Source organism: Brienomyrus brachyistius, chromosome 9, assembly GCF_023856365.1.
Source record: "Brienomyrus brachyistius isolate T26 chromosome 9, BBRACH_0.4, whole genome shotgun sequence".
Lineage (NCBI taxonomy): Eukaryota > Metazoa > Chordata > Actinopteri > Osteoglossiformes > Mormyridae > Brienomyrus > Brienomyrus brachyistius.
In genome coordinates this window covers 11,899,367-11,911,579 of record NC_064541.1, presented here as the reverse complement: position 1 = coordinate 11,911,579, position 12,213 = coordinate 11,899,367, and the positions used below count along the sequence as shown (strand labels likewise).

The window sequence follows — 12,213 nt, the reverse complement described above, 5'->3', positions numbered from 1 at the left end:
GAGGCCAAGAGATGTGAGGCCAGGAGATGTGAGGCCAGGAGAGACGAGGCCAGGAAAAGCGAGGCCAGGAGATGAGAGGCCAGGAGATGAGAGGCCAGGAGATGAGAGGCCAGGAGAGGCGAGGCCAGGATAGGGGAGGCCAGGAGAGGCAAGGCCATTATAGGGGAGGCCAGGAGAGGCAAGGCCATTATAGGGGAGGCCAGGAGAGGTGAGGCCAAGAAAAGCGAGGCCAGGAGAGGTGAGGCCAGGAGATGTGAGGCCAGGAGAGGCGAGTCCAGGATAGGGGAGGCCAGGAGAGGCAAGGCCATTATAGGGGAGGCCAGGAGAGGCAAGGCCATTATAGGGGAGGCCAGGAGAGGTGAGGCCAAGAAAAGCGAGGCCAGGAGAGGTGAGGCCAAGAAAAGCGAGGCCAGGAGAGGTGAGGCCAAGAAAAGCGAGGCCAGGATAGGGGAGGCCAGGAGAGGCGAGGCCAAGAAAGGCGAGGCCAGGAGAGGCGACGCCAGGAGAGGCTGCTGTCCTAGTTAACCCAAATGTAGTCATATGAACCCAGCCAGGCCAAAGCCCTCTCAAGGAGCAGCTGACTCAGCAGAAAAAACATTTACCTCTTAGTTGGGGGGGGGGGGGGGGGGGTAATCACAACACCCCCATCCACTCCACTGTTAGAACAATTTTAGACATAGAAAATATGGGGGGGGGAGGCTCTGGGATTAACTGAGTGCCCTAATCAGAGATCTGACAGAAACATAACACCATAATTTAATAAACCAGACTGTGAGATATTATCAAACCAAGCCCAGGGTTTAAGACATTTAGGTGTATTTGTTAATTTAGTGTAACTATTCAGGATTAACTGTGGCGCTGACATCCTAAAAGGCCTTTGAGTGCAATATCTCAAGCAGTAATATTTTAAGACAACAGAAACCTTCACATTATCATTTTTTTTCTCCTCTCCCCCAAAGTGTTGTAAAAATGCATTACGGAATCAAAAGGAAATTACTGTCAGGCTTAAGACGATGGGAATGAAACGAAAAAAAAAACTGCACCACCACTCAAAGCTGGAACGTCGCACCCTTTCACTGAGAGAATTAAGGATGTGTATCAGACTGGAGTGACAGCCGACACACCGGCGAAGGGGGGGGGGGGGGGGGGGGAGCCTCAGTGCTGATCGATGGATGAAACCTTGGAACATCACGCATAACAACACCCCGCCCCCCCCAACACATGTGAGCCATGCATTTCCCCAGGCAGACCCACACGAATCGATGGGTGACGGACAGAACATGTGCTCTCAAACTGAATGCAGATCACCCATCCAGCACGCCCCCCCCCCCCCCCACCTCACCCTAAAACCACAAAGGGTTAAGCACAATTAATCTTCCTTAACAATGCTGTCAGGGTGAGTTGTGTGTGTGTGGGGGGGTGCTGTTCAGTCTCTTGATGGGCCCGAGAGACGAGGGCTGACAACGCTCTAATGAGAACCACCAAGCCCCCCCTGCCCCCAGAGGCGTAGTACCTGCGGTGACCTGTGGGAGCGCCAGCTGTACTGGTGACTGTGCAGGCTGGCCAGCAGCACGTTCTCATCGGTGTCCACCTGGCCGAAGCGCAGAGTTTCATGGGTGTCATTGCAGATCACGTAGTGGCTGAGAACCAGCTCCTCTGCGCTGGTATCCTGGTTCTGTGGGGGGGAGGGTATTAGTGATGTTGGCTGCTTCTGAAGTTAGCAATCACCGCACATTAGCATATTCAATGTCGCTCAGGTCCTCTGCAACCCACTGCCAGTCCATTTTTTTGCTTCCTCCGAGCTCCCTGCCAGACAATGCACATTTCTACTCCCTTCTGAGAAGAAGCAAAAACGTGGAGTGTCTGAGTCCCTGAGGATGAGATTGAGAAATACTAACAATCTTGTCTAACAATAACTGGACCTGCAGACCTCGTGTGCACGTTAAGCATTGAGTTGCAGCCATGTGAGTCCCTGTTTCCAGGAGCAGGTGCCCCTAGTACATTGGCCATTGGGTGGATTTGGCTGTATTGGACATATTATACTTCTTTATGCACAAGTTATTTTTCCCAAATTCCATCAGAATCTCTATTAAGCAGACAACTGCAAGCTAATAACAGTTTAATTATATTTTGATTCAAGGGGCTGTTGATTGACAGCATCCACCTATAATGGAAGCGCAGAGTTCCGGAAAGCACAGGTCATACTGTTGCTATCTGTCCGTGTGTCAGCTTAGCTTACTCCCAGGTTAATGGAAATAGGGGCTTTGGAGAGCCAGTCTCTGCGTAGGCAGAGCTCAGGGGCTCTGGGTTTCTCAACAACACTGAGATGGTGAATCATTCGCAACTCCCCCCGCCCCACCCCCCCGAGGCATCCAGGGGGTTCCTGGTGAACTTTCCCACAGAAGAGAAGGCCACCACACCCCGTAGCCTCCAGGGCTCAAGCAACCGCAGGGTTGGTCCACAAGCTTCTCAGCGATCATCAAAATGCCATCCGCCCGCGCCTTGGTGGACACCCCAAGCAGTGACCGCACCCTACATACGGGACAGTTATGGACCCGCTTACTTTTATGGTGCAACGCAGGTGTGGGCCCCCCATTAATGAACCCTGTGTCATCTCTAAGATGCCAGTGCAGGCCTCCTGCGATGGTCTTCTGTTTCAGAATGGATTCACTCTGCTACTCGATATGCAGGTTGAAATGCCTCAGCCTTAGCCTATCGATACAGTTTTACATGTACATAAAATTTGAGATATTTTACAATATTCACGTTTCAACTCGTTAAAATCAAAACGCCGGCTGAGAAAATTCTGGATCTCAGAGGGAATCCAAGTATCCAACGTGCATCACACTATGGGCAAGATGCCAGGAGTTGGATCTGAAACGACCAGCGTGGCATCACGGGGAGGCGTGCCGCTTGGCTACCAGACACACGCGTGTGATAGGTGGCGGAGTGTGGGACACTACCCAGGGCAGCGTGGTCGCTGTGAGAGCCCCTCGCCATGATAATGACCATGACAATCCCATGACAAAATGCCAGAACCGTGGAAAGAACTGGAAAAATGTCCGACTGCAGTGGGATCGTCTGGAAGCTCTGAAACTCCATGCAGAGCTGAAGGGAAATTAAAAAAAATAAAAACTAGAAAAAGCCAGTTCTCTCTCCTGACACGCTGTGTGTTCTGTGAGAAAGTGGCATGAATAAATACTTCTGTGCTTTTCTGAGGCTGTCTTTGAAGTGCACCCCCTCGCCCACCTCTGGAAGACTGGAACCCTTTCGGTGCCCCCGCACCACAGGACTGGCCCCAGTATTGGACAGAGCGGGTGCTCGATATCAGTCCACACGGGCCGGGTCAGTGTCGGCTACACTAACACATCGCACTGTGGGTGGCAGACCGGCAGCCTTGACACCAGGAAACACGAAAATTACGGCAACAATTACACAAGTGTATCCTTCTGCGGTACATGTTAACAATCGCGCACCCCCCCCATGCACACACACACACCACCCGTCCCTGTTTCAAATGAGATCAACTATTTGCACGATGCTATCAGTCCCACAACTCCCACCATGTGGCTCTGTTTAATTGCGTATACAAGGTTCATTTGATGAGAAAGACAATGAGAAGGTGGGGGTGGGGGGTGGGGGCGTGTTCACAGGTTGCACACAATCTCATAGCAAAACAATAGTGAAAGTGGTGCATTCAGCCTGTAGAGAGCGTCAACCTTACTCCCTCTAAAGGGAGAGAGGATAAGAATGGAAAAAAAGAATGTTTTGCCTTCCTGGTTATAAGGTTTACATTATAAGACACCCCACAAATATTGGAAAAAATGTCACAAAAGAAGGGGGGCGGGACCCCTGACCAAAATCAGATGCATGAATAAGATCCCCAGACACATGCTGGCAGGGGACTCGACGCAACCGGACAGATCAGTCACAGCTGAGGACATATGCAGAGACAGACAGAGATTTCCCAATCGGCCGGACAAACAGCCGTTCCCAAAGGGGCTGGTAGAGAAGACCGGCCCCCCCTTCCCCCACCCCCCAGGCACGGCGGCGAGTGCTCTCGACGGTGAGCAGACACGGCCGGCTGAATCCATGACGCCAGCAACGGGGCGAGACTGGATGCGACTGGAATAAACAAAACTGTAAATTAGCACGGCGGCGTGTGACGGGGAGACGGGACACTGCCCCAGGGAGAGGAGCCGTCGCCCGGGATTCAGGCCGGCAGGATCATTCATGCCGTACTACAAGATTATAAACACAGAGCATCTGAGGAGGCATCCAAAAGACTTCCAGAAGCTTCAGACAATCGAGACAGGAAACAGTGTGTTTATTTACTGCTAAATTTCACACAAATGTCTTTGAGTCTCTGATAAATTGCCTCATCTGAAAGTTTACATGGTTGTTTAATGACGAAAAAGTCAGGCATGGCTACCGAAAAGGCAACCATTGATCTGTAGTCGATTCCCCACCAGAAACCATAGTGATGAAGGTCAACAATGTGCCAGATCTCGTCCAAGCTGGTCTCAGTCAGAAACAGTTGGGATGCCCTTAATAAAACAGTTCAGCTAATACAATGAAGCAGGAACTCAATCCTGGACCAGTTTTGACCGCAAAGTGCTTTTGTGTGACTAGTTGTGAGCCAGAGATGCCCATTCCTGGGTGTCTGTGAGACTTACCTGTTGCCAGGCCTGCACGGCCATGTCCAGCGTGTGGGCAGAGTGCTGGCTGACGGAGATGAAGACGGGCTCCACGAACACGCTGCCTTCCAGGAGGAGCTGCCTGGGTCGGGCCCCGCGAGAGGAGGCGGCGGCCTGGCCTCGCACGGCGAAGGGCTGCACCAGGCTCCGCATGGTCAGGTTACGGTACTCCAGCAGACGGCAGTCCAGCTCGGCCGAGAAGTGGAGCTCCTGGGAGCGGTGGCCGCTGGTGCTCCACTGCCGCGCGTACGCCCGCGGCACCTTCGCCGCCCCCACCAGGTACTCCTGCTCCTGCGGCAGCTTCCTGTCTGGCAGGAAGGGCCGCAGGTGCCGGGCAGGCGCTGGGCCAGAGAGGACAGGCATTCACAGAGGATACTATAGACAGACAGCAAGACAGCCTCCTCGGAGCTCCACCTGGATGGTACCTGTGCCCAGCTGATCCAAGTGGTGGCACAAGTGCAGCTCCACCTGAGCCAGCTGAATGGACAAGCCCACCGAGGGCACGAAGCTGGGGGCGAAGCAGGAGTCGACGCGGGTGCAGGCACCAGCTGGTCGCAGGGGGCCTGGGAGCCGGATTCACTGTCTGAGCTGGGGGTGGGTTGGGACATGGTCCGAGTGTCAAAAGGCTGCCAACAACTCGCTCTGGCTCAGTCTCATCTGCACTCCTGAATCATACGTATAATATCGCACTTAAATAAAAAAAATTATAAAAACTGTTAACCAAAGAGTGATTTTCAACCCTCTGTGCTTCAAGACGAGCAGTGGCAGACATCAGGTTTACATGCCTGCAGTTATCAACAGACTGTAAAAATCAACTTGTTGTCTGCGGTAAGTGGTCACTCTACTCAGAGCAGATATAAGGTTTGTCTATTAAAACTGCTGCAGACTTTAATTGCTAGTCTGGACAGATAAAAGCAAAATACTGTAATTTAGCCAAACAGACATTTGTCCCGTAATTTGTAGCTACTATAATTCACCATAAAAATTTACTAGAAAGCTTTTTGTAACAAAAAAAAATCTTTCTTAAGAGATAAGCATCATACTTTGACAGTTTTCATTACTTCCAGTTGGTTTTTAAGGTTTTTAAGAAACTGAAGGGCGATGAAACAAAGAGTAAAGGCACAGAATTGTTTTTGATCAAAAAGGACAAAGAATTTAAACATAAAGGAAATGTGCTGTTTACAGAATGATTGTAATTAAAGTCACATGTTATATTTAAGGTCTTCACTGGAATTGAGTTTTTCTTCTCCCCTTCACATGGTTTTCTTATTCCTCCGATTCTCTGAAGCCACTAAACCCACGCAGAAGGAAGGCTGGGTAGCCCGACCACACGGGGGGGGGGGGGGGGGCACCAAGGGGGTATAAGGCCCAGTTTGAGGATGCACACTGCCCACCCCCTGGCTCAGACATGCTTTCAAGGTACACGGGGAACCAGCATCGGGGAGCTCGGCGGCTGGTCAGGGAATCTCATCAGGACCCCGGCCTTTAGATTGCTGCCGATCCCAGGTCGGCTCCCCGCTCCCTCCGCCCAGATGTGCGTGGCTGCGGTGGGCGAGCTGGGGGGAGGGACACACTATGGCTCTTTGTGCTCACCAGAACAAGTAACTTCTGACTCACACGCGGGCCTCGCTGGCCAGATGGACGTTTCTGCGGTGATGGGCAGCAGTGGTGGGGCGACAAGGGTGGGCGCAGACCTACCTTCTGCTCATCCCCTCCGTCCGCCGTGCTGTTCAGGATGATCCTCCAGAGGTCTGAGGCCACCAGGTCTCTCTGGTCATCGCCGGGGCAGACGCTAGGCAGGGGCAGCTCGCAGACAGCACTCTCCGACAGGCTGAACTCGCGGTATGGCACAAAAGGCCCGCTGCAGCTCGTCCCAATACTCCAAGCTGCACGGCACCTAACGTGTATGGGGGGAGGGGCGGGGGGGGTGGGGGGTCAGTGTGCCATTCCTCATCCTGTTATTTATGATGTCAATCCTCAAATCGCTAATTAATTCTGACCCAGGCTGCCTCCCGCCCAGATTGAAGAGGGGCCTGGAGGACTACAGATACACAGCCTCACAAAACTGAGTGAAAATCATCTGTATTCCCAGAGAAATAAGCCCCCCCTCCCCCCCCGCCCCCCCAAAATCATTTGCCAACTGCATCTCCAGATGCATCCAAAGAGCTGCTCCGGAAGACCTGAAGTCACCTCTCCTCAACTCAACTCATGAGCACCGATCCACTAATCCTGAGGATGGACACCATGACCGGCCTGTGATCACACCCCTTCCAGTTAACCAATCCAAGTGCCCCTCGGTATGTAAGGTGGCCAATCATATATGAGAAGAGTGTCTGCAACACATGAGGCGGCCTGTAGGCGTGAGGGGCTCCCTCTCTACACCTCACACGAGGGGGGTGGCCCTGAATCATGGAAAAAGGAGTTTGGGGTGCATGGTTTTTATTTGGAAATCACTTATCTTCGGCATGCTGAATTTCTCTCAAATTACACCTGCCACATTTAGTAAACTGTGTCACTGATCAAACGCTAAAGGGAAATTTCAGCACACCTGTGTGCCAGAAGAAGGCGTGGAGCCCTGCATTCGCCTTTTGCTAAGCAATACTGCCAGGCCGACCTGCGAAAAGCTCTGGAAGGGGAGCGGCATGCATGCAGCAAACACCACACGGAATCCCACACCGTTGCCTGATATTCGGACAGCTGGTCCCCCCAAAGTAAGATGAAAATCACATTTCCACTGGGTTCCACATAAATGAAAACTTAAAAACCATTTAAAATATTATACAGGGGTGCAGATAACTGGTACGCAAGTAAGCATTCACCTTTAAGAATGATACATGCGACAATCGATTGTTTGTAAAAGCGCAAATGCTTATTTATTTTATGTGCATTTGCGCTGGTATGAAAACAAAATATAATGTATTTTTTTTTATATGCTAACTCGAGTTCATTCGTGGTATATGGGTTAAAATGCAAAGTATTTTCTTGTCATAGTAGTGCAAACGCACATAAAATAAGTAAGCATTTGTGCTTTTACAAACAATCGATTGTCGCACGTATCATTCTTAAAGGTGAATGCATACTTGCATACCAGTTATCTGCACCCCTGATTATATATATATTTACACACACACACACACACACACACACACACACACACACACACACACACACACACACACACACACACACACACACACACACACACCCGCACTTTCCGCCCTGAATCCTGATGCAATTTACTCTGCTCGACCTTCAACGTGCTCGCTGATTTTTGACTGTTTACATTTCCTGAGTGTAAATTTCCATCGTCTAACAGAAACGACGCCTTACGTGGGTTTTAACCCTTTGTGCTCCGGGCCCAACCTGCACAGCATCAGTCTCTCCCCTTGAAGGGTCGTATAAACAGTATTCGAAGGCCCTTGAATATTTCACATGCCTCCTGCATGGGTGGGGTCCCACGTGTCTGGGGAGGCCACGGTCCCCTACACTTTCTTAACCAGCTCTGATATCAGTTGACATACACTTTAAATGCATTTTCTTGAATTAAGCCCTGTGATCGTCACCTTTCATAACTATGAAAAATGTTAAAGGAAGACATCTTTGCTTTCAGGACCTTTTGGCTGTATAAGCGCTTTGTTCTCACAACCATGTAATATTTTCCCCACGATAACATTGACCAACAAGGTGTCTGGTAACTGATCATTTGTGTTCTGGTCAAGCCTGTCATTCTGTCACACTATCACGATCCCATGTCGTATACAATGGACTCATTCTAGTGTCTGAAAATCCTAAAAGAACTCCCTTATTACTCTTACTGAGCGCAACAGAGGGGTAAATGCAGAATACCAGTAAGAGAAACAGGGGGCGCCACGAATGAGATTCAGAACCACAAGCCCACGTCAGTGATACCACCAGCTGCGCTTTCATTAAGGCGACGAGCGTCACGGTTTATTTCAGGTCACAACAGGTCATAACCGTACCACTGGGCATCCTCGGGAAGAGCTGGCTGGGGAGCGGGACGGGAGGGGGGGGATGCTGTTGGACAAGGGGGGCTGTAATGGAGTTTCCCGCATCTGCGAGCGATGTGAGGCTCAGCATGACGGCCTTCTCTGCGGCCCGTTTCCCCAGGCTGTGAGGATGCCAGGAACTGGCTGCCAGAGGACAGCTACCCATGATTCACCAGGCCACACGGCGGTGCCCAGGTGAGAATGAGTCAGTCTCCTCTGCTCCCCTCAGGTGTGCAGCACCCCCCCCCAACCCCAAACCCCCCCCCCCCCCCCCCCCGCCTGTCTCCTACTGTACTGCAAAACACCGCTCAAACAATATGCCTTTGACTGATGGAAGCGTTTTGAATTCCCCTTTGAGATACTGGAACCAGTCGCGAAACCACAGCTATTTAAATGCAGGAAATCTTGATTTTATAAAATGTTAACGTGATCTGCCCTGGGGACTTACGGATCGTGGAGAGACCCGGATCTGCCACGATGGGGCCGCCATCTGACGGAGCGACTGTGTAATGTCCACCTGTGCCCATCCTCAACCCCCCCCTACCCCCATTAGCGTGGCCCAGTGAGCAGTGAGTGGGTACCAGGTCCACTAACTTCCTAAGTGAAACTGAGGGGGGGGCACACTGCCACATGCTCCCCCCCCCCCCGCCCCCGACCACACGCGGCCACTCCGTAACCCTAGAGCCCTGAGAAATCACTTGCGGTCCCCTATCTGCCTGGCCCCAGTCAGAACAGCATGAAATTCTCGGGCAGTGTGAAGGGCTAGTCTGGTGTATCTCTATTCTTACTGTCACATGTCCTTTCCCTATCACCCTCTACCAGGGAAATCAAACTATAATTAATTCATTCCTTTTCAAGTTAGCTCTCTCCAGAAAGTGACACTGATTCGGCACTGTGGTGTGCGAGACAGCAGCGTGGATCACAGAGACCTGTGCCGACAGTCCAGCTCTGCTGCCTGTTTCTGAGGACATTTCATGCCAAAGAGGTCCGAGAGCCCAGAATTAATAAAGCACCCAGAGCGTATAAATGACTCCTTCTACATCTGCAGCTCGACACACTGACATATATTTCATATTAAGCAATTCTGTTTATTATTTGCTTGTGCTACGTGCCGCGGTTTGCGACTCTACATGCCAACCACCCCAGCGGTCCTTCCTGTATAATTCCAGCTTAGATCATTTGCAGTTCCTATTCAAAAATTTGACTTTTTCACACGAGTCAGTAGGACAAATTTAGAAACCGTATCTTCATCCCCCCCAGTGGAAAAGCAGGTCTAAAACCCTGCTGGATCTGGGGGTCTGGAACTGCTCACCTCCCTGCCCTGGGAACCAGGGGCTCGTTCCACAGCTGTGGAGCCCTGAGGCAAGACGGACAAGCCTTCAACACCTCGCAACCTCGCCATGAGTCCAGGGGCCGTGCGGACACAGAGAGAAAAGGGGGCCAGGTGGAAGGGAAGGATCCGGCAGCGGCCATGTCCGGGTGGGGGTCCACTCATCTCCCCACCCCCTCCCCCAGTCGAGTGACGGCTGACTTAAGAGCTGCCAAAGAATCACGTCACCAGGACAGGAGGCAAGGACTCAGGACCAGGTTCATATGCGAAATTATGAACAAATTATATTTCGTTCAACTTTTTTTTTTTTTTTAACAAGTCGTGCGAGTGCATTGAAAGATTAAATTACTTTCACAGCTGCAGCGCTTGTTTGAAAGAAACCGGCGATTTAATCTAAGAAACACATTTCACCAGCTGCCTTTGAGACAGAAGGGAAAACGGGGGGGATTCACTCTGCTGGACGATGCCCGGCCCTCAGCGACACTGCCTGGCATACAGCCACGGACAGGCCAGCAGATTTACATTTAGCTACACTGCTTGCATCAGTCTTTCTGAGAATGTAAGGCTGCTTTGGTTCAGCCCCTGAGGATGCAGGCCTAACCAAGCGGTGAGAGGGGGAAAGGTGGCGAGGGTCAGAGGGGGGGGGGGGGCATGCTCAATGGTCTCGTGACCCCCGTCCGACACTGGACAGTACTGATAACCACATCCAGCCTGCAAGAAATGCTCCATTTGAATTTTAATTATGAATAACGATGAATGTAATGTGTGCGGATGCCAGCGTGCGCGTGATGTGTGCTGGTATGATGTAAAATAGGGACAGATGCCGGCAAAGGCAGCTAAATGAAAGTAGAATATTATTGAGTCTGGAGGGAGAATGGCATGGGAATGACATCACTCTGCCCCGCAGTGCAATGCGAGGGTGTGTCTGCGGCCCTCACGCTAAAGCCAGGGTGTGTTCCTGTTTCTTCACACTAAGGCAAGGACACATTTGGGCCCCTCATGCTTAAAACAGGGACGTGTTTTGGGTCCCTCACGCTATGGCTAGGACATGTTTGGGCCCTCGTGCCATAACGCGAGAGCACTGTCGTCACCCTATGGCGTGAGCTTGCATCTGCTACACGGCCGCTAACCTGAAGCACGTCCCCCAGGTCCGCGATGCTGATGTCGGGGTCTTCCGTGGTGTTGAAGGGCACAGGCGTGATTCGCACAAAGGTGAGCGCGCGGGGCTCCGGGTATCGCCACAGCATCACGCCGGGGCTGTCGTCCGTCTCGTTGTAGAACACCACCTCGTATGTCCCGGGGAGCTTCTGGGAGGCTGTGCGAGCAGAACAAAGCAACACGCTGATAGCAGCAGAACGCTGGGACTCACAACCGGACTGTCAAACCAAAGTCATCTTCAATAATACACTGGGCACATTTACAAATGGCAGACTCACTGTAACATCTAACTCACGACCTCTGGAACTCCCTGATGTTCATCTGAAAAATGTAAACCCGGTGAAGCTGCACTAGTTGGACCTGGGAGGGGGTGGGGAATGCCAGAACGGTCCCTGTTTGCTTCAAGCCAGCTGCTGGGTTCTGGTTTTTGTTTTTGGACTCGGTCCTGCAGCCAGGCTTGAAGGTGCACAACATGTTGTCTTTACAGCGATGTGGATTTCCATTGTAACGAGATGGAAGAACGGCGCGCTTGTGACGTCATTGTTTTCATCTGTGTTCATTTCTACGACTCCCACAAAAAAAAGAGGGAAGGAATCCGGCCACCCCCCCTTGCCCAAAGCCGGGGGCCATGTGCTGTACCTCCTTCCCAGAGTGCCAGCCCCTGTTCGCAACATGTTTCTTAGAGAGTTTTTTCCTACCGAAAAACAGCCCCCTCCTTATGAAAAACATCCATGGAGAGAGGGGACAATGCATAAGAAAAACAGTTAGACATGTTAGGGGGAGTTCTTAGGGATGAGGGGGCTCTGGCCTGATTTTGAATGACTGCACTTTGCCCCGCCCTCCGCCCCCCCCCCCCCCCCCGCCCCCAGATAGCAGGAGGCACGTGACTTGTCACGCTCATGTGGGGGGTCGTCACTAACCTGGCACAGGCTAGTAATCAATCGAGAACAACAAGTGATCAAACTCCCAAACTTGGATATACTACACATACAAACTGCAGTATTACTAGAGTATTTGTGGG

At 51.6% G+C, this 12,213-nt stretch overlaps 1 protein-coding gene across 1 annotated transcript in view; it reads right to left on the bottom strand.

Annotated features, from left to right (window-relative positions):
* The window catches only part of LOC125749095 (intermembrane lipid transfer protein VPS13B-like), a 209,711-nt gene that overhangs the window by 28,348 nt on the left and 169,150 nt on the right, over window positions 1–12,213 (bottom strand). The window contains 7 exon segments of the mRNA XM_049025986.1: window positions 1,514–1,675; window positions 4,677–5,038; window positions 5,123–5,242; window positions 5,245–5,280; window positions 6,392–6,551; window positions 6,553–6,594; window positions 11,165–11,349. Coding sequence (XP_048881943.1) covers window positions 1,514–1,675; window positions 4,677–5,038; window positions 5,123–5,242; window positions 5,245–5,280; window positions 6,392–6,551; window positions 6,553–6,594; window positions 11,165–11,349 — 1,067 coding nt within the window.